The sequence below is a fragment of the Martes martes genome, assembly GCF_963455335.1.
Source record: "Martes martes genome assembly, chromosome: 4".
NCBI classification, from domain to species: domain Eukaryota; kingdom Metazoa; phylum Chordata; class Mammalia; order Carnivora; family Mustelidae; genus Martes; species Martes martes.
Genome location: NC_137891.1, coordinates 190535149 through 190562238, shown reverse-complemented (window position 1 = coordinate 190562238; position 27090 = coordinate 190535149). Strand labels below are relative to the sequence as shown.

General features: G+C 59.1%; 1 protein-coding gene across 5 annotated transcripts; it reads right to left on the bottom strand.

The window, feature by feature from the left end:
• Window positions 1–73: 73 nt before the first annotated feature.
• On the bottom strand, window positions 74–24016 carry SLC35E2B (solute carrier family 35 member E2B). 5 transcript variants are annotated; one of them, XR_013966684.1, is made up of 10 exons: window positions 23963–24016; window positions 12556–12987; window positions 12200–12335; window positions 11662–11789; window positions 9362–9482; window positions 7623–7676; window positions 7061–7133; window positions 4854–4999; window positions 2778–3101; window positions 74–1300 (listed from the first exon to the last, which is right to left on the bottom strand). XR_013966684.1 is itself a non-coding variant. In XM_080800859.1 (9 exons), the coding sequence occupies exons 2-9, from the start codon at window positions 12875–12877 to the stop codon at window positions 2864–2866; spliced, it is 1218 nt and encodes a 405-aa protein (XP_080656985.1). In that variant the 5' UTR covers window positions 12878–12987; window positions 23963–24016; the 3' UTR covers window positions 74–2863. The 5 variants fall into 5 exon arrangements, 4 of the variants coding, with proteins under 4 accessions (XP_080656985.1, XP_080656988.1, XP_080656987.1 ...); XM_080800859.1 differs by having other exon boundaries at window positions 74–3101; XM_080800862.1 differs by lacking the exon at window positions 23963–24016 and adding an exon at window positions 23408–23491 and having other exon boundaries at window positions 74–3101.
• Window positions 24017–27090: the final 3074 nt, after the last annotated feature.

Genomic DNA, 27090 nt, shown 5'->3' with positions numbered 1-27090 from the left:
GTCTCTGATTCACCATGTGTGTTGTTCTCAAATTAAAGACACATTTTGGATTGTGCAAGAGAATATTCTCAGCTTTCCAGGTCAGATTATTTTAATGCTGATATACAGGGAGTTATGACTACCGGAATTTAAAAAAAAAACAGCTTTTTAGGCCCTTCAGTGGAAGCTTCCTTGAAAGCCAGACATACTACATCTCTACGTATTAATGTAGGTAAGCAAATGACCTGACTTGACACCTGTTTGAAGTGTTTCTTTGCAAAGGCACAGACAACGAGCATGGACACAGGAGGAACTGACCCAAAGAAGTGGTGACACCCAGTGTCAATGTTGATACAAGCACATCTGGGATGGCTCAATGAGAACATACTAGAAACACTACTACACAGAGTTAATAAAAAACATATCATGTCTGTACATTCATTCCACACATGGCCAACACAGGCCATGGGTTTTGTCTCCTGGCAGGGCTGCCCTCGACGGAGACCAGACACCAGACACGGGAACAAGGATCGTTAAGCCCCGGGCTGGCGCAGTGCTGGCCACAACTTGTGTTCTGAGGAAATGTCTCAGAAGCAGCTTTGTTGGAAATGACCTCATTTGCTAATAATTCAGGAAAATCTTCATTTTGTTTCTGATTTTGGAAAATCGCACCTGTAGACAGCCACTTGTGAGAGGAGACAGGGCACAGGTGACATGCAGGGTACATGGTCCCTTATGAGGCTCAGAAGCAGGCGCTGCCCATCAGGTTACATTCCGATGATGACATCCGTGAGAAAGGCAGCATGAAATCATCTTGTAACAAGACGACCGCAGGTGTGTCCTCTGCTCCCATCCCCTCGGCAGCTGGTCGCGGCGGCCACATTCTTGAGGGGGGGAGGCACGGTGCTGTGCAAGCCGTGCCTTCACTCTGGTCCTCCCAGACCCAGGCACATCCTGCCACCCCAGTCACCTCCAACGAGTCCTCCTCAGTGTTGTTTGTGGGGGAAGCAGCGAGGAAAGGGGATAGAAATGGGGCAAGTCTCATGATAAACGTCTTCACAGTGCAGGTGAGCTCAGCACACAGGCCAGCACACGTCTGCCTGTCCACTGGGCGCAGGAAGTCAGCTTCATGAAAAGGTTGTAGTTTCTTGTTTTGTTTTGTTCGTTCATTTTTGGTGGAAAATGTGGGCATTGAGAAAAGGCTGTAGTTTTAAAGGCCTTGCTTTAACCTGTCATCATGGCACGCTTCTTCAAGTAGGCAGAAGTTAATAAGACATAATTATTGCTCTTTGTTTCCAAGAGATGTGACCTTTAGGAGGGCCTGTTTTCATTTTCCCAGCAGAGACGCCAACCGGAAAACCAGTGAAGAGATGATGGGAGCCAAGGACGGAACAACAGGGAGGGGGAATCAGACGAGGGGCTGTTAGCGCCCGAGGCCCTCCTGTCGGCTACTTCGCTCAGTCATGGCAGGCAGGTCTCAAGCCGCCGTGTTGCCGGCTGCAGGTGACACACCCCAGTGTCTGAGCGTGGCACCACAGAGAGGTCTTAAAGCCTGGCTGGCAGTGGACAGAGCCCTGATCAGAATCCCACCAGGATGTGAGAGGAGGAGCAGAGTGCAGAGGCCTAGAGCCTGAACCTTGCAAAGGGCTCAGATGCCCAGTGTGGTGGTCCGTCTGCTCTGGGAGCCGAGAGCCAGGCCAAGCCAGCCTGTGGGCTCAGTGTGGGTCACACAGCACATCTTCCAGAAGCCACTTGTCCCTGGCCACCTGTTTCCTTCTTTAAAAACTCCACTGTCATTGTAAATGCAGTGTGACAAAAACTGTGAACACGCCAAATGTTCTTCCCAGCACCCCCCTACTCCCTCATTCATGAGGGAAACCCTTAGCATCCTTGTCCAAGAGACAAGGTATGGCGCGGCCCGACCAGCGGGGTGATGGCAGGAGTACCTCTAGAGAACCCTTCAGAACAGCCCGTGTTACACACAGGGACCCAGAAAACAAAAGGGAATGTCCGTATATCCTTGTTCTGAGCTAAACACCACAGATGCCTGTCTGTCCTTCACCTCTGTGACCAGCCATCACCGCCATCACATCAGGGGTCCCTGAATGAAGGCTAGCCACGGGTGAGAGTTGGGACCCTCAGGAGGTCTGGGGCCTAGTGCAACAGAGACCCTGAAAGGGGTGGGGCACCTTCCCTTCCATAAGTGGCCTTTCCCTAAGTGGTACCGGCTGCTGACAGCTCTGGGGTGCAGAGGACGCCTTGGGTGGAAAGGCAGAAGGCGAGGGCCCAACGGCCTGCCCTCGTCTGTGCCCCTCCCCCGCCCTCGTCTGTGCCCCTTCCCCCCTCTCCTAGCTCTCTCCTAGTGGTCACCTGGCTACTGTGGCCTCTGGCCCAGGCAGTGGCACCTGCGCCTTCTGTCTCAGCACGGCAGCCCCGCCAGACGGCGGAAGGACATGTGCAGGCCCGGGGACACGGAGCCGGCACCAAGCGGTGGGAGTGGCGCATGTTGGCACCTGTGGCCATCCCCCCGCCGAGGCACCGGGGCCCGGCCTCACTGTAGCCGGACTTGCGTACTGGTGAGGGCCTGCGCACTAGTGTGGGTCCCTCGTGTGTTCATCATGGGGTCAGCAGGTGGGGGTTTTCACATTACACGGCTGTGGCTCAGCTGCTGGCTTTGGTCTCTGCCCCAGGAAGCTGGCACCTGGGATCCCTGTGCAAGTTCCCGGTGGTTTTCACTGAAAACTCAAGAAAGGAGCAGGGAAGGCAGCACGTCCCTTGGTCTCCTGCACCCTACTGACCTGAGGGGCTGGGTGTCCGCGTCAGCGAGGACAGCAGCGGTGGGCAGCACCTCGGGGGCCCAGGCGCCTGCCGGGGTTTCCACGGCTCAGTGGTGTGCCCGGGGGTCCTCGGGGGTCAGCGGCTCTGTGTCGTTCTCTGGCATCCGGCTGGCGGCCGCAGCCAGGCTCTGCATGGCCTCCCGCTGGTGCTGCTTGGCTTTGTTGTAGAGCAGGACGCCAGCCGTCACTAGCGCGGTGCCGGTCGCTGACAGGCTGGTGACGCTGTTGCCGAACACGATGACACTGAGCCACGTGGTCGAGGCGTGCTTCACGGTGCTGGCGACGCTGCAACGACAGGGGTTACAGCCCGGGCTTGGCCCGCCGCCCGCACAGCCCAGGGGCGCTCCCTCGCCGGCTCCCTCCTCCTCGCTTTCACTAGCAAAGGTGTCGGGGACAGGTTATGACGAACGGCCTTACTCCCATCCTGTAGACTAAACTGACATTTTGCTTTATTTGCTTCATCCTATTTGGGGGCTGAAATATTTTTAAGTAAATCACAGACATTATGGCATTTTCCCCTAAAGAGCTCAGCGTTCTGCTGAAGGGCAGGAGAGCTCTGCAGACGCCGCCGGGCGGAGAGGAACAGGAGGCACCCCAGAAAGGCCCCTCGGGGACTCTGTCTCGTCAGTGAAAACAGCACTGTGCGAGCAGGGCTAGGACCCGCAGAAACGCAGTTAATGTGAAAGACGCTGACATTTTCACTGCACTTGTGTCTGGGGATCGTGGGTTACGTGTGCTTTACTCTTTGCACTTTTCTGTCTTTTCCAAACTTCCAATGACGAATTAAGTCTTGCTCTTACAATATGAATAAGACACACACCAAAAAGCTATTTTCTTTAAAAAGAACTGGTTTTCTGCTTTTGCCCTTTTTGAACCATTGTTAACAATCACGAAAAAACAAAGCTTCAGGGATATTTGGAAATAATTCCTGGCCCCAAATGGATACCAAAATGTGTGACAGAGACAGTGACCACCCCGGACTTCAGAATGTAAAAGTCCTGACCGACTGTGGCCGGCACTCCCGCAGACCTTCCCCAGTCAGGAGCCAGGAAGGGGCAGGGCCACGTGGGTCACAGGGCAGGGTGCGCAGCTGGTGCCCCACACTGGGCCAGAGCTGCCTGAGCAGGGAGGGCGACAGCCGCCCCAGGGAGCCCCAGAGAGACAGAGGCCTGGCTGTCCCACGTCTCTGCTGCCTGTTCACAAGTTAAAAAAAAAGGCCCACTGACTTCCACGACACGTGGCCGAAGCTAAGAATGTGGATTTCTAAGGCTTCCTACGGACACGAGCTCATGCTTTCCTGCTTGTTACTGAAAACTCTCTAGTCTTGAAATGGTGCTTTTATTAAACTCTTTGAGTTACAGAAAGGAAGAGAAGCCAGCAAGGCCTCTGGCTCGTCTCTGTTTCCAGAGTTGTGCCTCCAACGTGGGAGCCTACGGCTACATGTGGCTATTCAAACTAAAGTTGCTTAAAATTAGATGAAATTAAGAATTCATCTCTTGGGGGTGCCTGGGTGGCTCAGTGGGTTATGCCTCTGCCTTCGGCTCAGGTCATGATCCCAGGGTCCTGGGATCGAGCCCCACATTGGGCTCCCTGCTCCGCGGGGCCTGCTTCTCCCTCTGTCGCTCCCCCTGCTTACGCTCTCTCTTTCAAATAACTAAGTAAATAAATAAAACCGTAAAAGAAGAGAAGAATTCTGTTCCTTATTGCATTCACCCCACGTCAGGTGCCCATGCCCCCCCCCCACTGGACAGCCCAGGAGCAGAACATTCCGGCATCACAGGCAGTGCCACTGACACGCTGATGCAGACAGAAAAACACTCAATCTGCCCCAGTTTCCGGGTGGGGCTCCCTCCAGACTGATGTCCTGGGCCTCGCCGTACTTCAAACAGCTCTGGTGGTCCAAGTACAGCCTGGCGGTCCCAGCATGTGGCTACGGCCCCCCCTTCACATCTGACGAGCACAGAGACGGTTCGTGCAATCCCTGGGCTTCAACGAGCTGGACACACGCTTTGTCTCTTGGGAAACTGCTGTGCTCACCTGAACGTCACCGGCGAGATCTTGCCCATGAGGGCGTAGGCCGTGACACTCTGCAGGTGGAACAAGGCGCCGTCCGCCAGCAGCAGCAGCACGACGTCCCGGCTGTAACTGAAGCTCCTCCCGCTCCGGCCGATCACCGGCAGGTCCTGTGGGTCAGAACGGAAGCGACGCTCTGCCATTGCCGTCTTCCCTGCGCAGAGCACCTCGGGGAAGCCTGGGGTCACGGGTACCCAGTCTTCTGGGCCCACAGGCTGAGGACGAGCAGTGGTCTGCAAACGGCCTTCTCGTGCGGCTCCCAAACAGCACCCACCAACCTTCTGAATGTGCACACGCACGCGCACGGCCGAGAAGCCCACGAGAGGGCGCTCAGCATCACTGACCATCCGGGAAATGCAAACCCGTAGCACAGCGGAGACCGCCTCACACCCGCGAGCACGTGACCATCGAAAACAGAAAATGGAAGGGACAGGCGCAGGGGAGGAGGGGCGGCCGGAGGCCTTGAGCGCTGCTTGCGGGGAAGTAAAACGGTGTAGCCACCACAGGGAAGTCCTCAAAAAGTTCGACAGACAACTCCTGCGAGAATGGCAACCCCACGTCTGGGTGCACGCCCAAGGAACCCAGAGCGGGGTCTTGAATCGTTATGTGCACACCCAGGTTCACAGCAGGACTGTCCGCCAAAGCCGAAATGAGGAAGCAACTAGGCACCCATCAGTGGAGGGATGGACGGACAAACGTACTCGGACGACTCAGCCCGAAAGAGGAGGAGGTGCGGCACCGGCTAGAGTACGGAAGGGTCCTGAGGACACCATGCCCAGCGACATAAGCCAGTCCCCTAAGGACAGATCCCATAGGATTCCACTTATATGAGAGACCTAGGGTTGTCAGATCCGCACAGACAGAAAGGACAGCGTGGGTGCCACCGGCTGGGGGAGGGATGAAGGAGCTCAGAACACAACTATGCCACTTGGGCACCAGGATTATTTTGGGCTGAAGACCCTTAAAAACAGCAGGAACACGAAGGGCCTGAGCTCCCTTCCCGTCCCTGAGAAGAAGACAGAGGCCACGTGGAGGCCGTGCGCGCCGTAGGAAAGCAGCACGCTCCTCACCAGAGACTGAGAGCCGGGCGGACAAACAGCCGCTCCCCTGCAGTCACCTCTCCCTGCTCGGCCTGGAGTGCGCGCACAGACTCGCCCCTCCTTTGGTCTCCTTGTGAGGCTCCCGTGTCACGTAAAGCTTATGTTAAATCAGTCTGTGGGCTCGTGCCCTGTTCATCGCCCAGCCGGAGGCCCTGGCAGGGAGAGGTAAAGCCTTGCTCCCCCAGTGGGGCAAGCGGGGAGTTCCTGTTTAATGGGGACAGAGTTTCAGTCCGAGATGATGAAAGTCTGCACACGGATGGTGATGGCTGCACCACAACGTGAACTTATCTGACGTATACTTTAAAATGGTTAGAATGGTCAAGTTTATGCTTATGTACGTTTTACCACAATAAAAATATTTTTAGATATGTACATCTTTCAATCGACCATTTCAATTCCAAGAATGTATCCTAGAGAAACACCCTTGTCTGCTAAAGACACGACAAATGAAACTCGCTGTTCATGTGAAATGTGCCAAGCAGTCAGCTGTCCGTTCAAGGGGCTGTGACAGATCAGGCACAGCCACACCCCGGAGCACAAGCATAGGACAGAAGAGCCCAGTTCCATTTGTGTTTTTTTAAAAAAAAAAAAAAGGTCTGCATGGACATGGACACACAGCTCCCCAAGACTGCTAGAATCATACCACACACGTGTCTACCCGAGTACGATCCTAGCCATGGAGACTGGGCTGGCAAAGGGCTTTGCAGGAGCAGGTCCAGGGGTGATCCGGAGACAGACCGTCTCTCTGCTTTATCTACTCCTGTCCTGTTGCTTGCTCTAAGTGGGCACCTGTTACTTTAAACCAGTAATAAAACAAGCCTTAAAACCCTCACGCTAAGACTTCAGGACACTTCCGCAGCCTCAGGTTGGCCTTGACGGGCACAAGCCAGCATCAGGTGCCTCTCTGAGCTTTGGCTTCTCGAGTGCACGCCGCTGACCCCCTGTGAGCGATGTGGCAAGCAGCCATCCCCGCCATCCCCAACCCCGGACAGTTAGGTAAACCCCCGGCTCGCCCGTCACCGCGGAGACACGACGGCGCAGGCAAGCACCCAGCGGCGTCCCGAGACTCACCATGAAGAAGACCCAGGCGGGGACCAGCATGGCCACGGCCGCGGCGCTGGTGTAGAACTGTAGCTCTGCGGCCCTGCAGGGGCAAGAGAGGCGCCTGACGCTCCTCCAGCACAGCGGAGGCCAGGCCCCCGCAGCCCGCGCGCAGCTCCCGAGGGCCCGCATACTAGCGTCTGTGCCGCGCAGCCCGCTGGGGAGGGCCCGGGAGCGCTCGCAGCAGCCACCGCCGGCCCTTCAGGTGCCTCGGGGGCGGCTGGAAACAGGAGGCGTGTTCCTTCCAAGTTTCCACAAAGTACTTTTATTTATTTACTTATTTTTTAAGGCTTATTTTTTTTTTTTAAGTAATCTCTACACCCACCATGGGGCTTGAATCCACACCCTGAGATCAAGGGTCGCCTGCTCTTCGGACTGGGCCGGCCAGGCACCCCCTCCACAAAGTACTTTTAAAAGCCACGTTAGCCCAGGTGGGAAAAGCGTCAGGCCCGTAGGGGACCCTCCATTCAGATGGGCAAGAAGTCCTCTCGGGCCTACACAACTGGGAGCTTCACGGGCGAATGATACTTACGAGAACCTGTATTTGTCCCCACTGAGGAGCTTTTTTGAAAAAACATTTTGCAAACTAGAATAGAGGAAAGAAGAGGTTAGCAGGTGATACAAGGAGTCAGCGTGGACCTCAGAGGACTCAGCATCTGCACCCCTGCACCATGACAGCCCCTAGGGGACGGCCCCCGCCCGTGCACCACGAGCCAGGCCCACGCTGCGGGGTTCCTGGGCATTGCTTCACTGTGAGGGGGGAGCCCCATGACTGGCCCCTTTTACAGAAGGGTAAACTGAGGCACTCAGCGATTAAGTGGTGTGCCTGAGGGTACCCAGCTCTGAGGGGTCAGAGGAGCCCAAAGTCCCTGCTCTAAGTGGGTACGAAACCCCGCCCTGGACCTCGAGTTCCCATAAATCAGTACCTGCCGTGGGCCGGGCCCCGGGGACGGACTGTGTGGGAGGGAGCGGACAACGGTCTGAGCTCTTGAAGACACCAGTGGAAAAATAATGGACAAAACTCCGGAACAGAATAGACCCACCAGAGGACAAGAGGAAATAGTGCCCAGCTCGCCCAGGAACCAAGGGGCTTGTCACATCTACCGGGGACTCGGCCCTCTGGGTCCCAGAAGCAGCGGCTGGTTTCATTTGGTTTTGATGCAAAAACTTAGTTGAGGACAAGGTAAGACCAAAGCTCTGGCTACAGAACTAGAAACCAGTACAATTGTCTGGGAAACACCGGCAGTGTGGGTCAAGGGCCCTTGTCCATGTTCATGGGCTCTGTGTCGCTGCTGGGAATTCACCCTGATGATGTCAGACACTTCAATGCAGCCTCGTGTGAGGAGGCCCTCCCTGCACATCCAGACAAAGAGGCATTAATCCGCAGGCGTCTGGTGCCGCACCAGGAGGCGGTCACGGGGCCCAGGCTTCTGAGAGCCCCCGGTGCCAGCACGCGATGCTCACAGGACCACACAGAGGGAGCGGAGCCAGACCCTGACCGAATGCACAATGAGGCTGTACTGGATTTCTAGGAGCTACAAACGTAGAGGGGAAAAGCCAGAAGGAAATACATCTAAATGTCAGAAATGAAATTACAAGTGACTTTTAAACGTCTACTTGGCCCAGCACCGGAAACCTCAGGGTGAGCCTGTCTGACTTCAACAGGTATGGCAACAATAAACTCCCGTGTGGCTATCTCCGCCTTCCCAGAAGCAGGACAGACCCGGTGCCAGTCAGGACTTCTCCAAGAGCAGGGCTAGCCGAGGCCTAGTGTACACTCGGCACGGCAGCCCAGGTGCAGGGTAGTCGCGCTCACTGATCCAAAGAGAAGTCTGCGACACGGTGTCTGTCCCCTCTCGCTGTTAGGACCAGGAAACTCCCAGGCAGTGCTTTCCCTCCGGCACCTGACAGGGGCTGCCCCCTTCCTAGCGCCGGCCCTGGACATGGACCAGAAACTGCCCCTTTGTTCCGGCCGCAAGACGGCCTCTTCCCCTTTGCTTAGCTGAACGTGGACGGACGTGTGAAGCCACAGGGCACTCCGGCATGCTAGCTGACCGTGTCCTTACGAGGAGTGTTCTTCGTACCAAGACCACGTGTTGTCCAACTCTGGCTTGTTTTCTAAGAAAAGGCTGCCTTACGGGGACACAAACTGTTTGGTATTTTGGAAAAGCCAGCATCAGGTGTGTCCAGTGTGAATTATGGGATGTGATTCTGAGTTAATCTGGACTTGCACGTCCATCACCCTGATCACACCACGTGCCCTCGACTCACCAGTCCATGATGTTCGTGGACAACGCGGCTGAAAACCCCAGGACGTTGAAACTTATCTCCGTGGCCGTGCACAGTGCCAGGCCCCCCATGATGGGGATGAGGGAGAGGTTGACCAGCAAGCCTGGAAAGGGCAAAATACACAGAAGGGAGGCCGCGTCAGTCCCCCCGCTGAAAATCTTTGCTGGGCGCCAAGGCTGTTTTCATACCGCTCACGAAAGCTGCTAACTTCCACTTGTGTTAAAAACCCAGCAGTTAATGATTCTTTACACTGGAGAGAAAAAGAACGCATCCACGTCCACGCCTGCTCCCAGCCCACCGCCCTCTCCCAGGCCGGGAACCTCAAGAGGCTGTTCTCCGTGAGGCGTGTCTGCAGGCCCGCAGGCGAGACGCACGAGGCTGGGCCCTGCGCCCCGAAGCCCTGCCCTGCCCGGCACGGCCGTCGCCCAAACTCTCCCTTGAGAACGAGCGGTCTCCGGACCAGTCTGTCCACACGGGGGGGCCGGGGGCGGAGGCTGCTGGACGCCCCGGCGCGGGGGGTCTCCCGTCAGGAGCTGTAAATGGCGAGGAGGCGACTTCTCTCGCTTCGCTCTGGAGCCCAAGGAACAAACTTGAGGCGGAGCTGAGGAAGCCCGTTGAGCAGAACGGACAAGCACATTCACTCTGGAAACAGGGCCTTGGGCCTCATGCTGCTTCGACGCCAGACCCCATTTTGTTTACTCTGAAATTCAGTCGATGAGGGAAGAAGTCTTCCGTGGGAGAGGTCCCCGCTGACCTCTGAGGACGATGGCCACCTCCCAGCACAGGACCATGCTGTCCAGGCTCCCGTCGCTAGGGAGCCCCCAGACACCAAGGAGCAGCCCCCAGGCCCACACGGCTGCCAGGCTGAGAGCCGGAGGAAGGGAATCTGGCATGGTGGGCCTCCCGCCGGCCAGCGCCCTCTCGGCTTTCCAGCATACGGTCTTGGCCTCCAGTCTGCCCCGAAACGTCTGCTCCATGACCGACTGTCCGTGTGAAAACCCGGAGAATGTGAGGCCACCGGCACCCTCTTGCCCTTAGGAAGGACTTGCTCTGCTGCCGGGAGGCATCCATGGGCATGGGCGTGTGTGGGGTCTCGGGGGCGAGCCCAGGGCTTTCCTGGGGTGCCCCCCGGGCAGGCCCCACTTGCCCTCAGGCCTGAAGCCCCACAGGCCGCTCTGCCCCGAGTCCCAGCCACTGCTCGAGAATCAGCAAACACCTCCGTGGGAAGGGTGCCACACACTGGGGTCCCTTTTGCGGGTGACCCTCAGCTCTGGAGTCCTGGCCCCTCGGTCTTTCTCCCCAACAGATTCTCTTTGCTAAGTTTTATCGAGACGCTCCCACTGTTGTCAACGAGAGCTTAGCACCATGACAGCTGGAAGCCGAACCCTGCTGTCTTCAAGTCCCTGAAGCCAACTTCGTGCAGCTGAGCAGCCCCCCACCCCCCGCTATGCAGTCCGTTTCGTTTGTCTCTGGAGGCTTGTGACTTCCAGGGGCTGCTGTTCACGCTGATCGGACCGTCTTACCACCACCTCAAACGTGTGTGGTTCTGGACGCACATCTGCAAGAGGTCCAGCTGTGTACTCCTCCCTCCGCCACCCACCTCGAGATTTTGTCCTTTTCTTAACTGAAGCCAGTGTGTATCTGCACCTCCACGTCGATCCGTCCTGGCTTCAGATGAGAGCCCGTGCAGCACACGCATCCTTCCGCTCCCTGCTTGTTTCCGTGGAACAATGTTGGACGGGCTCCGTTTTCAAAGGCTGGTGGGAAAAGCAGGAACGTGTGTGTCACGTGTAGTTGGAAACAGTCTGCTGTCGCTGAAGGCCGGCGACTTGTAATAAATCAGCTTTTGGGCCCTTGTGGAGGACGGAGCCAGGCAGCTAACAAGCAGGGACGAGCAGGGACTGTCAGAGGAGCTCAGGAAGGATGCAGGAGGCGGCCAACCTGGGCAAGACTGCTGGGCACACCAGCAGGTGACTGTCACCAGGCAGTCCCTTGCGTGACACAGAAGGCCGTCTCACCTTCTGGGACCGGTGACTTCTTCCTTCCTTCCCCGGCTTCTATGTACCCACCAGCCACGAGGCCTCCGCACATCCAAACAGCCTTGCGCTCAGCTGAGGCGAAGAGGCACTTGCTGAAGCGAGTGTGTGAGGCACTGTCACTGCTCAGAGATGTTCTAGGACAGAAGTCAAGAAGTCCACCTCGGAGAGGCGAGCCTCCGCGCCCGGCTGCGGCTGGGGAAGGGGGCAGAGGTAGGTGCGGAGGGGCGCCAGGAGACCACTCACCCGTGTACTCTCCCAGGATCATCCGGGACATGATCACGGTGAAAATGGGAGCAGAGCTCTTCACCGTCTCCGCAAACGAAACTGCCACATTTTTCAGGCTGACCAGGCCTAAAACCACTGTCGCGAACCTGAAAATAAGCCAGAAGTGTCACCGCGATGCAGGAGGCCGTTCGTAGCTGCCCTCCTCCTCTCCGCTCCCCGCCCTGCTTGCCTCCCCCGTGAAGACTTAGGTCTGGCCCCACGGCGAGGGGCCGCTCCACACGCTCAGAGTGGCAGGCCCAGGGAGAGCAGGGGTGTCACTCTCAAACCATTCTTAAATTAGATTCATGGCAGTTCCAGAAGGAATCTGACTGCATTCAGATCCACAAAACCAATACATTCGTCGTCCTAAAATCTAGACCGCCCTAGGACCACATAAACTTTGCACTGAAAACACGCCTGTGATCACGTAATTACAGCGTCAGTCAGCCAGCCTCCCGCTCCTGGTGACAGCCAGGACATTCTCTGCAGCACTCAACCAAAAGGCCAGATCCCTTACCTCATGAGACCCACAAACAGCATGATCATGACGAAATTGGGTGGATAAGAAAGCCGGGTTTTGTGCTGATACAAACAGCAAGGAACAAATATTTTAACGCAGCCGATGAATGTGGTCGACAGCATCTGCACGGCACCTGAGAGGGGACAGAACAGACTCGCCTCCCTTCCTGGCACACAGGTGCACGGGGCGCGCCGCTCCGCGAGCCAGACGCGCCTGCGCCCCGCGCCGCCCGCGCCGCCCGCGCCCCCCGCCTCGGGCTGGGCTCTTCCGTGCGCCTCTCCCACGGACCCAGCAGCCACCTGCAGGTTCCAGGGCCTGGCCCGTACCCCCCGAAGGCCATGGACCTGCGCTACCTAGCATGCTGGGCTCCCCTTCCAGCAAGGACAGGATGTACTTGTTGAGGAAGAGGGTACAGAAGCTGAAGAAGAACCAGAGCGTGAGGTAGAGCAGAGCCCGGGAGCTCCACACGCCCCGGTCGGACTCGATGACGGTGGTCTCGGTGATGGTTACGGTGAGCACGTCCTCCTCGGGGGCTCCCGCGCTCCTGGTGAAAACGATTTTCTCGCTGCGGTGGCCCAAGAGAGAGCCCCAGGCGAGGAGCGGCTTCCCCCCGGGCTTGTCCTCGGGGCCGGGGGCCGGCTCGGCCGGCGCCAGGGATTTTGCCGAAGCCGACATGCCGGTCTCCTCAGGACTGCGGGCAGCACAGGCCGGGCCGACTCCCAGCTGAAGCTCTGCAGGGCGGAGGGCGCGCGGGCCACGACTCGCCTCTCCCTAGAGGCCGTGGGCTGAAACGTGAAGAGCCCGCGTTAGGGACCGCGGTCATCTTAACGTCCTTAAGAAGTTCGAACCACCCGGCCGCGGCAAGTGCGGAAACGCAAGCGTGGAACTCCAGCCTTCTTCCCGCCTCCACCCGCCCGTCCACCGCGCTGCAAGGACGGGGCCCCGACAGCTCCCGTCTCCCCTCCCCAAGGGGCTGAAGACCGAAGGTTCCAGCAGCTCTGCCCCCCCCCCCCGCGCCCACCGTCTGCACAGAGGCCCCAGGAGGACTCCGCCCAGGCTGCCGCCCCCCTGAAGCCATCCCAGGGGCTCTGCACCTTTCCGCCTGATCTGGGACCTGCCCAAGTCCCCAGGGCCAGGCCTCGGCCCCCGCCCGCTCCGCGGGTCTCCGTGCTGCGTCTGCACACTTGCGGCCTCCCCCCGCCCTCGCCTCGAGGTTCATATTTTATCCCGCTTTCCCAGATGTGCCCTGTCAGAGACACCGGCTTTTTAATCTGCCCACTGGGCTTTAAGTTATGATCCCTCTGTTTTTCATCGTAGACGTTCTATTTGGTTCCACCTGAAATCGGTCTGCTTTTCTCACTGCATCTTGTTCCTTTTTGTTTTTAACATAAAAATTTTTTTTAAGATTTTACTTATTTATTTGACAGATGGCGATCACAAGCAGGCAGCGGCAGGCAGAGGGGGAGGGGGAAGCAGGCTCCCTGCTGAGCGGAGAGCCGGATGCTGGGCTCGATCCCAGGACCCTGAGACCATGACCTGAGCCAAAGGCAAAGGCGTTAACCACTGAGCCACCCAGGCGCCCCTTAATGTAAAAATTTTTTAAAAATAAACTTGACACCCAACATGGGGCTCGAACTCACGACCCCAGGATCTCCGACGGAGCTGGCCGGGCGCCCCGTGTCTCGCTCTTTCCTCCCTTCTTACGTCTTCTGTCTCAGGTTCTCTAAAGGCCCCACACCCAAGACCTCAGCCGCGGCACCTGGGCCTTATTCGCGGGCTCTGGCCTTGGGGTTGTGTGTGGTGCACGTCAGTCACCTCCAGCAGATCCTGCATGCGGGGCCCTGTGCGCCCTGGGCCCAGACTGAGGGTTTGGGGTCTGCTTCTGTCACGTGCCCCAGGGTGTCACTGGCCCAGGACCAATTTTATGCTCCTTTCTAGACAAGCCCTCAGCAGACCAAACCCACCCCCGCTGGTCTCAGACCTCCGGTCACGGCTTCTCAGGCGAGCCTCCACCCTCTCCCCTAAGATCACAGGCTTAGTCAGACCTGGCTTCTCCGGTGGTGGGCAGCAAAGTTCTCCAAGTTCCTGCTTTAAGCTGGGGCCCAGTGACAGCAGCCTGCCCTATCTCAGGAGGGCCAGGGTCCCACCTCCTTTCCCAGTGACGTCAGACCCACGTCCCCAGCCAGCCTCAAACGGGCGGTGCACCAGACTTCCCGTTCCCGACACCTGGGCTTTCCTCTTGTCAGTTACCGTCCAGAAGGACGTCCATCCCACTTCATCCCTGGCTCCTGGTGTGGGCAGCAGGAGGCATCCGGGGGCTGAGTCGGCCGCACCACCACTGGGGCTTGGCAGCTTCTCCCCTGCACCCCGGCTCCCCCAGCAGGACCTCCCGTGGGAGTGCACGCTGCCCGCCCCACTCCTCTCCTGCTCATCTGCGGACAAGTGCTCAAGGGCTCCTCAAATTTAAGACTCTGAATTTCCGCACGCCCGGAAGCCGGCTTCGGTCCTGCCCCCAGGCACCGGCGGCACCGGGGACTCTAGTCATCCTCCCTCCGCCTTGCCTTGGCCCCCCGCGTTCCTGGCTCAGTCCCCCATGAGCTCAGTGCCACAGGCCCCAGCGAGCACCCGCGTCACACCCTGGCTGCCCACATGCATCCCAACCGTGGCTATACCCTACCCCAAATGCACTGCAGATCAAAACGGGGTGTGCCTGGCCCTTCCAGGGGCTCCCACTGCCCCCATGAGGATGAGCCCTTCACCACTCAGGGCCTTGAGACTGTGCCCCGCTCAGCCTCCTCTTCCCCAGCCCGGTCCCACTGTTTCGTTCGGGGCGATGAGGTGCTCTGTGCAGCTAGGACTGGCCAGGCCGGAGGGGATGTGGGGGGTCCGCCACCCCCACCGCTCTGGCTTGGAACCAGGGACTGGCTGCAAGTGCAGATCGGATGCAGGGACCCTAAGACCAGAGAGAATATCCACCCCCTACAAGGGTCCCCAGGTCCCAGACCCTGGCTCCTTGCCCCTCCCCACCTCTATAGGCTCTGCCTTCTCAGGAAAGCCTCCCCGTCAGGGGCAAATCCCAAGTTCGAGGCCCCCAGTACCACCAGGTCCTGCTCCCTAGAAACCCCATCACAGTGCCGGTCGCAGGTGCCCGGAAGCCACTGCTGATTGCAAAGCTCCGCTGTTTGCAGTGCACGGGGGCTCCGGAAACAGCCACAGACCGACAAGCACGACGAAGGGCGTGCCGGCGGGTAGCTGACCCCTTGCAGGCCAAGCACCCCTCCCACTGGGCTTCCACGGGAGAAACTCACTCTCCTCCTCCTAAAGTCCATGTCAGGTCCCCCCGAGAAGCCCCAGGACCAGGCGCTTCTGAGGGCCAGATCCTCCCTGCGCCACGTCTGCTTGTGGTTGGAGGTTTAAGAAACTGGAAACCACCACTCGATGGCCCACATACTCCTGTAAAAAGACCTTCAACAAGACGTTGGTTTTCAGTCAAGGAGAGGCCGCACATGTGGTTCCACACAGCTAGAGTCCCGCTCTCGTGCCCGAACCCCAGTGACCGCACCCCCTCTGCTAACAAACCGCCGTGCCACCAGGAATGTTATGGGAGCGTCTCTTCACGTGTCTCTGTCACATCTGTGCTTGGCAGTGACTCTGCTTGGTCGGGGGGCGCCCACAACACAGACGAGTCACACCACTGACCGGCCCCGACCACCTGCCCTCGGTGCCCCCATGTCCGGCTGCTCCGCTCCTGGAGGGTCCCATGGGAAGCAGCCCGAACAGACCCCCCAACCCGAGCAGAGGCCCTCCATGCTGGCTGCACACTCACACGCCCAAGCTCCAAGAGCTGACAGAAAGCGGCCCGTCTCTGCGCAGACCAGTGAGGTCAGAACACTGCGGGCGCAGCCCAAGCACCAGAATGATTTCTAGCTCCTGGGCTGATCAAAGGCGGCCAAGCAGAGAGCCACCACGGGGGTGGGAGGGCACTCCCTCCGAGGAGCCCGCGGTTCTGCCACTGACAGTCCCAGGCTGGAAACACCCAGCAGCACTCACAGACCGAACCACTGTCTCCACGAGTGACAAGAAATGATAAAAGCAGAGACCCACGGGCGTGTGGCCGAGGCTGCCTGCACGACAGGTGGTCCCGGGGGACCCGTGTGTGATGCTCACACAAGTCGCCAGAAGATGGGTTAATGTAGCATTTTTTTTTTTAAGATTTTATTTATTTGACAGACAGAGATCACAAGTAGGCAGAGAGGCAGAGAGAGAAAGGAGGAAGCAGGCTCCCCACTGAGCAGAGAGCCCGATGTGGGGCTCGATCCCAGGACCCTGAGACCATGACCTGAGCCGAAGGCAGGGGCTTAACCCACTCAGCCACCCAGGCGCCCCAACGTAGCATTGTTTAGAAGACTCACTGATTTAGCTGAGAGAGAGCGCGCGCACAAGCACAAGAAGGGGCAGTGGCAGAGGGAGCGGGAGAAGCAGGCTCCCTGCAGAGCATGGAGCCCCAGTGCAAGAAGGGCCCCAGGACCCCAAGGTTATGCCCTGAGCCGAAATCAAGAGCTGGACACTTGACGGACTGAGCCACCTAGGTGTCCCAGCATTTGTTAGTAGCAAAACACAACCTAAACGTCTCCTGAAGAAACCGATCCCAGCACATCATGGGACCAAGGCCTCTGCCACAAGAGCCAAAGGGCAATCTTAACACGGCTGGGGGTCCGAAATGACGGGACCGAGCACGGAAGGCAGTATACAACGTGGTTCCCCACAAGGCGGTGAAACATGCCAAACACCCAATACTGATTCGAAACCAAAATATAAAAAGTTCTGGAAAAGATCGGGGACCAGGGAACCCGGGCCGGAGTTCGTGTGGTGGGGGGCACGGCAGGGATGGGGCCCAGGGGAAAACCAAAAGGCGCAGGGAAGTGCAAGCATGTGCGCAGGGAGGTGTCGTGCTGTTTTCCAGACTGTTCTACAGGCTTCAGAGCATGAGGGCCTCTCCTGGTAACTGGGGGGTCGCCTCACTCACCATCTGCCCCTTGGTGACCAGGTCTCCTTGGCCGCCTGGGAGCTTTCTCACTTTCCCCTCCTTCCACCCACACAGAGGCAGCCACCAGGCTTCCAGGATGGAATGCAGCCGGGGCTGGAGACCCGGACGGAGGCCCCATCACACCAACCAGCAGACAACGCACCAGTGCGCCCTTGCCCCATGTCCAGAACAGCGCCCGGAACCCCAAGGCGAACACTCAGGCCACGGAGACACACGCACCTTCCGGCGCAAGCTCCTTTCATGACCATCGACCTCTCCACAGACAGCCCACCCAGCTCGGTGATGAAGCCACGGGACAACCGGGCCCAGGGACGGAGAGACCCCAGGCCTCATGTCCAGCAGGGTGGCTGAGGGGCAGCAGACCTCCGAGGGTGCATGGTTCCCACATGCAAAGATGTGGGAATTTTCCAAATTCCAAATGGAAACAAAGATGTTCCATTTTCCAAAGATGGAAAATCAGGTCTGGAGCAGTCTAAGGCGTAACAGACACTGGCCCTGCCTCCGCCCTTCACGTCCAAAGACTCACGAATCACACCAGGATTCCTGGCTGCTTGTGGGCTTTTGTTTGGTGAGACAGAAACCCACAGAGGTGGGGGAGGGAAGCAAGAAAGGAAGAATGTCAAGGGGCTTGGCCAGGAGAGTGACCACACTCAGACTCCTCCTGGGGCTCCGGGGGCCCAGGGTCGGGGGCTGAACCAGGCCTCAGCCTACAGGGAAAGCAGGGACTGAGGATCACAGAGAGGCCAGGCAGCACCTCCCTGCTTCCGAGAGGAGACCAGATGATTCTTCTCTGGAGGATTCAGCAAGTGAAGGACAGACCTTGAGTGCGGAAATCAGGGCCCCAGGGAGAGGCTTGGACAGAGAGCGTAGCCGGCAGAAGAGCAAGACCAGACGCTGGAGGAAAGATCTGGAAGGAGGGCAGAGAAGGCGGGAGTAGGTCCCAGGAAGGAGCAGACCGGAGAGACGAAGTGCTCAGCGACAAGGAGACACCACCAGAAAAGGGGCCTTGCGGATCAAGGGCGGGGCGGAAGCGAAATCTCACCGGAGGCTCCCAGGAAGTTCCAACTCAGGACAGGAGCCCCCCCCCAAAAGCAGCCGGGGGTGCCTGAGGCAGGTGGGCCCAGCCACACCCACAGCCGCTGGTGGCAGAAGCAATAGGCTCTGGAGAAAATCTTGCTCAATTCAGGCCTGAAGACCTTGGCAGCTAAAGATCAATGGATGTGGGTCAAAGATCAAAGGTTACCTGGAGAGGGTGGCCAGTGGGGGAGGAGCACCTGCCTGGCGGCTCCAGGGAAGGACAGATAGAGCCCAAGGGCGGCAGGTCCACAGGACAAGCCCAAGACACCGTCAGGGATAAATGTCCAGAGAGGAGTCACCCGACTGCTGAGCTGTTAACAAGGACGTGTTTGCATCCAAACCCTCGCAGGGGCCAACGCATGACAGAGGGGAGGAGCGACTTTACCGTGAGACACTGGCGGACACTAACCCCAACCCAGCGACCAAAGTTGAAAATACTACAGACAGAGCGCCGTCCTGTTCGCCCTGACCCGATGCACGAGGAAGAACGTGGCACGGCTGTGGATTTCGTGCCGCGGACACGTGACCACAAATCTAGTCGAGGGAACATGTCAGACAAATAGCAAAGTACACGGGTCACAAAGGTCAAGGACTGGAGACCACGGGGACACGGCCACTGAATGCAGGTCGTACGCAGACCGGACAGCATGCCGGAGAAGGGACACCAGCGGCCTTTAGGCATGCGGCCTGCAGATGAGCTGCTGGTTCTGTGGGGACGTCCGGACGGAGCACTGCTGCCGTGGTGCTTCCCCGGTCTCGCCGAGGCCGTGGGGGATGGCGGCGGGAGGGAGCTGAGGGAACGGCGTACGGGTAGGGTGGTTTCCTCTGTCAGTCTACAAGTTCCTCAAACTGAAAACTGAAAAATCTGGAATACAAAACAACTCAGTTGATGGGTCACACAGAAATGACAGAACTGAAAAAAGTTACTGCATTCGAGAAAAATGACCGAGGAAAGTATCTGGAATGCAGCAAAGAGATATGAAATCAAAATATTAAAGAGACAGTAACCCGGGTATGGAGAAAATAATGAGAATGAAAGTTCCAGCAGAGAAAAGCAGGGAAGACGGCGATTTAAAGACATGAAGCTGGGTACCGGGCCGGCTTGGCGGGGAGCATGCGGCTCTCGGTCTTGGGGTCATGGGTCTGAGCCCCACTCTGAGTGACTAAAAATAAATAAATTCAGAGATGACAAGCAAGCAAGCAAGTCCAATCACACTGAGCAACAAGAGACGCGGGAAAAGCCCGAGCCCGAGACTGGTGGCAGAGGCGACAGCGTGGAGAGGGAAACGAGAGCGGACCACAGTTCTCAAATGCCTCTGTTCAGAGAGCTACGACTTCTGGAACTATATCAATGTCCCACAAGCTTAAAAAACAAAAATAAACTTCTGAAGTGCAATACGAACAGAAAGAGGGGAACCAAGCCACGAATCAAATCAATCACATCGTCGCACTGAAGAGAGGAGACAAAACGCATCCACGTACCTTCTGAACGGTTTGCAGAATATATGTGCTCAGATTAAAGACAGACGGACCCCCGACAGTGAACTCAGATGGTGGGCTTTTGTTACAGACTCATGGCTCAGGGGTTCTGGACTGAGCAGTGACAATTCTGTGGCTACTGGGAGTGAGACCTCAGTGGGCCTCCGGACGCAGAGCGGAGGGAGAGTGCAGCGGACTGAGCTGCTGGGATCGGCGGGGGAGTGGGGCATCGGCACTTGTGGGTAGGGACAGGCGGAGCCACACACATCACGCCTGTCCACAGGCCATGTGTCTCTGCATCTGCTTCATCATCTGGCCGCTGAGGGCCCAGAGGCAGGGACAGCCCAGCCACAGTGAGCACCCTGTCCTGGTCGCGTTTCTAAATCTCATCCTCCACAGAAATAACCAGCCCCCACAGAGAAATGGCCGATTTCAGGGCTCGGGCATCAGCTGCGCCAGAAGGGGAAGTGCTCAGACACTGACAGCACAGGTTAAAGGACACAGAAGCACACGAGGGAACGCCCTCTGGAGGAACCCAGGGGCAGCGTGAGAGAGAGTGAGAAGGGGCAGCACACGACCGGAGCCCACTAAGACAAACCCGAACAGCCACGGCAATACCGGGGAAGAGAAGGAAGCCCTTGTTTACAGGGCAGAGTCAACGGACTGATGTAAAAGGGGAAGGCAGAATTAGAGAATCACCAGCCGGCCACCTTCCTCATGGTCCCACGAACCACTGCATCCCGGAGACCTTCCCCTAGAGAAAGTCTTGCCCGTGTGCACCACGAAACACATATAAGAACGTCCACAGCAGAAACCCAGCCATCTGTCCACAAGAGAACCAACACGTCAGGCAGGGGCGTTCACCTGATGCCACATCGAACAGTAAAAACAGAAACACACAGCGACACACCATCGGAGACGAGAGACAGGAAGGTCTTCCCGACACGGGTCACACGAAATCCCGGTCGTCCGTCGGGAGCCTGCAGTTCCGACTGAGCAGAACACCCGCTCCAGGGTGCAGTGAAGACCCCAAGTGACCGCCGGGTATGACCCACGGCAGCCGCGGGTCGCCGGGTCCTGAGCTCGGGTCGCACTCGCTACCGGGTGGCAGAGGCCTTCCTGGACCCCAACTCACTGTCCCCAAGGCCTGTTCCTCTTGCATAGACCACGTGACCCAAGGAGATTTCAGGGGGAAGCAATTCTCGTCCTGCAGACACTGACGGTCAGCAACCCTCCTCTGACCCAGAGCCGGCTTTGAGAGCCAACGGCAGTTCTGAGTCAGCCTGGAAACAGGGCGGAGCACCGGCTCCCCCAGCTCGCTGGGGTAACGTCGGAACTGTCTCCCTTTCAGACTAGAGCACGAAGAACAAGAACTGAGAGGGAACCTCTGCGACCAGCGGCGGAGTAAGCGCTTCATGAAACGTCCGCACCAGGCCAGGGAGCAGCTCTTCTCTCCGGCCCAGAGCTGACCTCAGAATGTGCAGGACTAAAAGGAAACCAGGTCTACTGAGATGTGATGACACCACAAGAAACAAACACGGCACACCGTGACTTGGTCTGAGCGCCTAATGATGAGTCCTAAAAGGGGTTAGGACACTGCTCGACTCTGCAGCGAGGGGCGAGGGGCCAGCCAGGAAGGCGCCCAGGCTCCAAAACGGAGACAAAGCCGCGGGTGCTGCTCCTGTCACCACGAAGAAAAGCTCAGCAGGAGGCTGATGAAAATAAAGACGTCCATGTTTCCCCAGCCAGTTCTGCAGAATCCTAAACCCCAAGGCTCACAGCCTGAGGTTAAGAATCCCAGTTCTAGGGGCGCCCGGGTGGCTCAGTTGGTTGAGTGACTGCCTTCGGCTCGGGTCATGATCTTGGAGTCCTGGGATCCAGTCCCACATCAGGCTCCCTGCTCTGCGGGGAGTCTGCTTCTCCCTCTGCCCCTCCCCCTCTCTCATGTTGTCTCTCTCTAAAATAATAAATAAAATCTTAAAAAAAAAAAAAAAGAATCCCAGTTCTAGGACAAGTGACTCAAGATGTTCTCAAACACTGGGTAAGGAAATCTAGATTGGTCCAAACTGTCAGCAGGGCATTTTAGATAAGATGTACTGAAAGTCTACAAGTTTTACACAGTACACCATCTCTGGGAATCTATTCTAAAGGAACAACCGAAGGAAGGTCTTGCTGGACCAATGTGCACACCAGGGCAGGTAGACGCACAGCTTTGTCTCTCAGACTGAGCCACTGGACACTATCGGAGTATCCAATAGGGAGCCTCGTGTCACACGCTGGCCTGTTACCAAGGGGACACGATGCAGCCTGACAACTTTTGACAAAAAAAATATTTGTCATAGATTAAGTGAGAGCAGAGTTATGAGACCTCTGCACCATGTGCTCTGATGTAAACGAAGGATTCGGAGGAACCTAGACCGGGTTAGGGCTGCAGGCAGCTCTGGAAGGCGGGGTCCCACGTTCCTTCACGTCTTGGTCTGGTTCTCCCCAGTTTCTAATTCGTTTACCTTGAAAGCGGCTTTCTTGCATCCAAAATCCTTTCTATTCCCACTCTTCATGCCCCTTTACATGCAGTTTAATACACTCTCATTCCGCTTTAAAAAGCTACTCGCCGGCTCCAGCACGTGCAGTGAACTGTCCAACTCCATTTTAAAAAACCAGACCTGAAAACAAGGCCACTGAACAAAAGACTCCGCCTCCGGACAGGCTTTTTCTCCCCTTCCCGGCAGCGGTGAGCCATGCGTCAGGGGCTGAAGCAGGCGGACTGCGAGGGAATCAGGGGGACGCGGCCCAGCAAACCCAGGGGCAGAAGCCATCTGAGGACGAGCGAACCAACAGGCCGCCGGCACCAGCACGGGCCGGAGCTCGGCCGCCGCACGGCGGAGTCTTACACAGCCCGAGGCAGCAAAGACCTCAATCCTGGGCGGCCGAGCCTTTAGGGCCCGGGGCGGACGCGGCGTCGGTTACCCGGTCCCGCCGCAAAGTCCTGGCGGCCTCGGGGCCCTGCGCCCGGGGAGTTACAGCGCAAGGAGCCCCGGGTCCGAGCACACGGCCCGCGCCCCCAGCGCTGCCCCCCAGCCCGCGGGGCCCCGGCAGCCGGAAAGGGCGGACGCGGGTGCGCCCCGCGGGGGCCGCGCCTTCGGACCAGCGAGGCGGGGTGAGAGCGGGAGGCGCAGGCGCGCGGCGGAGGGCCGACCCGGCGAGGTGCGGGGCGCCGCCCGAGCTACCGGCCCCAAGGCTGGGGGCCTCTCTGAGGGGTCCGCGTGGGGACGCGAGGGCAAAGGCATGAGGCGGGCCGGGGGCTGGAGCAGGCTGGCGGGCTCGGGTCCGGGGCGCGACAGGCGACCACGGGCCGCCCCCTTCGCCGCTTTTTACTCCGCATGTTCCGGGTACACCGGCCGCCCTCCCGCAAACAAACGACCCGGACGGGTGGCATCAGGGCTCTCCCGACCGAAGCTTCCCGGGAAGCCAGCCGGGGGCCAGAGCGGCCTCCCCGCGCCCCGGGGTCGCGCGCCCCAGGCCCGACTCCGCCGCGGGATTGGGGGGCCCGGCCTGGGGCTCGCCCGCAGCCCCTTGCCCCACGCCGCGGCCTCTCCACCCACCGGTCGCAGCAGGGCCGCGGGCCGACAGCCAGCGCGGGGTCTCGCGCGCCTCCGCCTGCGAGCATCGCCGACGCGCGCGCCGCCCGGAGCCGCCGACAGGCGCCCACCCAGGGGCTGGCGCTGCGCCCGCCGCCAGGGTCGCCGCCAGGGTCGCCTCAGGGCCCTCCCCGCGAGCCAGGCTCGGAGACCGGCCGCCCGACTCCGGGGAGGGCCGAGGGGGCGAGCTCCCCGAGCGGCGCGGGCGGGGGGCGCGGCGCCTTCCCGACCCCGGGCGACCCCGCCCCACGTCGGGGCCTTAATAAGGGCGCGCGGCGTTTAAGGTGGGCGGCGGGCGGCGGGCCGGAGAGAGCGGCCTCCGGGGAAACAGACGCGGCCGAGCGCTGCTGGCCGGGGCGCGGCCGGCACGCGGCCTGGGGGTCGGGTGGGCGAGCTGCGACGCCCCGAGGGCTCCGCGCGCGGCGGGGGTGGAGGAGGGGTCGCATCGCGTGCGCCGGGAAGCCCCGAGCAGACCGTTCCGTCCCGTGTGGGGCGGAGGCCGGGCGGGCAGCGCCTCACCGTGGGGCGGCCATCGTCCCTCCGCCCCTCTCAACGCGACCGCCGGGCCGAGGCGGGGGGCGGGCCGAGCCGCGGGCGGAAGTGCTCGTCGCCGACCGGAAGCGACGCGCCGGAAGTGACGTGCCGGGCGCCCCCCGCGACGCGGGCCCCTCGGCTCGTCCGAGTCGTGGGCACTAGAGCTTCCCTGCGGCCGCGGCTTAATGCGCCTGCTGCGGGCGGCGGTGCCCCCGGGCCGTCCCAGCGCGGCCCAGGTCGGGGGGTGTGTTCCGGCGGGTCCCGCTCGTGTGAGGCGGCTCCGGCCTCTCATTCCTGCGGGGCCGCCGCGCGGTTTTGATCTCAAGGGACGGTAGAGGGAGAGACGGAGGGAGCGCCCTGCCGGGGGGCTGGTGCCTGGGAGCGCCCCGCACAGCTGGGTCCCGAGGCCGCGCGGAGACGCGGAGCCGCGCCTGTAGCCCCGCACCTGTAGCCCCGCACCTGCAGCCCCGCACCTGCAGCCCCGCACCTGCAGCCCCGCACCCGCGCCGTCTGCCCTCCCGCCGCGCCCCTGCCCGCGGCTAATGACCGCTCCTTCAAGACCAGGGTCGTTCAGTTCTCACTTGCTTTACTCTACAGCGATTTACAATGAGCACATTTTCTCCTTCAGACCAGTTAGCGTAAGGTGCCCGCAGGCCTAGCTTCTCCGGGATGGTCCACAGGGCCGCCAAAGGGAGCCCCCAGGGCTGGTCCCCAGGTGAAAAGCGGGAAGAAAGCAGCAACAGTGGGAGTGTGCGGTGCCGTCTTCGTCATCCCTCAAGTGTTTAGGACGACCTCATCTGAACGAAGTTCGCAGGGTAGATTTTTCCTTTTTGCACAAAACCCTGAGATGCTTGATGACTTCCCAGTGGTCCTGGGTTGTGGTGGTCTGTGAGTCGTTTATAGTCAAATAATTTCAAGAGCAAATTTATAAAAACATTTTTACAGCAAAATCTTTCTTAGGTGTCATCCAGGGACACAGTTTTGAAGTGATGTCATGTGAGCCCGGGGACCTTCCCTCCTGCCCTCCGGGCTTCTGGTTGGCCTCCAAGCCCACTGCCTCCAGCCACTGCCTGCAGAGCGCTTTGCTCCGCAGACACATTCCAGAGCTGGCATCCTGTCCCCTCTCTCCGCCTGCCAACAGTTCTTGTCTCTAAATACTCAAAGGAAACACTGCTGCCCGCTAAGGTGGCCTCCGAGATTTCACTACGGGGTCATGTTTGAGTTGTTCGTGATGGGTGCCACACGGGGGTTCTTATCTGAACTTGCTGGAGTTCCAACTTCTTCCTTTGACTGGATTCCAGGAAGCAGAATTTTGGGTGAAAGAATATAGACTGGCCAGGATTCTCCATACTCTGCTGGGTTTCAAGGGGGGTCGTTCAAAAAATGCCTCTGCTCATCTGCACACCCAAGGCTGCAGCGTAGATGCCAGTGTAGACACGAATCAGTTAGGTTGCAGTCCTTGTGAAGGAGGAGACCTGACCCACAAAGACTCTGAGGCCGAGACTCCCCTGAAACCTGCCTGTGAAGCTCTAGCTGGGGCGTCAGGCCCTCTGCCCAAGCCCTGCCTCCCTCCAAGACACAGGGGACTTCTGACCCCTGGGCCCCCTTCTGACAACGATCTCTTCCTTTAGGGTTTGGATGACGTTTAAAGGGTGATCTTCTGGAAAGCAGGAAGGAAAGCGTCCGTGGCAAGTTCACGGGTCCCTCCCAGACGGCTGAGCTGCTGTGTGTGCAGCTCCTGGCTTCCTGGCCCTCACCCCTCTCATCAGGCTTCATCTGTGTGTGGGTCCTAGTCTGATGGCCCCACCCGCGTGGGATGATGGGGTCTACAGGCCCAGAGGAGCCCCATTCCCAGGCAACAGTGAGGACAGCAGAGAAGTCTGGGTAGGGGCCCAGGAGCCCCCAAAGCCCAGAGAATGGGGCCTGGATCAAGTTCTGTTGGGTGGGAAGGAGGAGGAGGCCCCCTTTTCTGTGCTACCAGGCCCACTGACAAAGTTGTCAGGAAGCACCGGCAAGCAGCGGGTTTGGAAAAACAGCTCTTGTCCCTAAACCAGAGACGTGAGCCCTTCCTGGGAACCCTTTGGGTACCCCTACCCCACACCCTAGTGTGACCCCTTGGCCTGACCCTGGTGGAGGTACCTGCAGCCTCTGTCCCTGGGATTCAGCCTTTGGGCACCATGGGGCTAAAAGTCACGGAAGCAAAACCACAGGACTAGGGAGCAGCCCCTTTGCTGTCTCAGGCCAGTGTCTGGGGAGCAGCGCTGGTGAGCAAGGGGCCACGCCTGGCCTCACTGTGCTCACAGGAAGCCATGGGCCGAGGTCAACCCCTGCCTTTGTCCTCTGTGCCGCTGGGGAGGAAGGCCAGCCTTGACCGGAGGCCTCCTCGGGAGGCGCAGCATGGGAGGGCCACAGCTGATGCAGGCCACCTGCGGGAGGGGCATTGGCCAGCTGGTCTGCAGGCGGCTTGGGACATACCCTGCCATCCCTCTCTTTCCCCTGCCCCACCCCAGCCTCAACCCCACTTCACCCCTTCCCACCAAATCCTCAGTGTTTCCGTGATTCTGAAAACCACCCAACTTCTGGCCTGGATCTTTCTGAAGGAGAATGTGCCAGAAGTGGCTGATCTCCACGTGGTCACTGTGCAGCTCCCACCTCCTCCCACGTCCCTCTCACCACCCCCCGCCCCCGTTCTCTCTGTGCTCCTCCAACTGATCCTCCACTCTGGGTCCCCCTCACCCCCAGGCAGACTAGCTGGTTCCTGGTATCTGGTGGCTTCCAGATCAGTAACACGGGGCAGGAAGGGAGCTACTGCTTTTTGGGACAGCACTGCTGTGACACGGCCTGTGGCCTGGCCTGAGATGGAAGGGAGGCCAGCCAGGTGGGGAACTCAGCAGAGGCCTGGGTTGGGGTCTGGCCCTGTGTTGCTCCAGCCTAGCCAGCAAAGGCCAGAAAGGGTTCCAAGGCTACCGCCCTGAAGCCTGGAAGCTTGGGGCGGCCTGAGACCCTGTGGCCTCTGTGCCCCACCCTCCTCCTTTCCCCAAGACAGGAAAGTCCAAGGCTTACAGGTCAACAGCCATTATTGCGACACGTGGCCTTGTGGTTAAAGGCAGCGG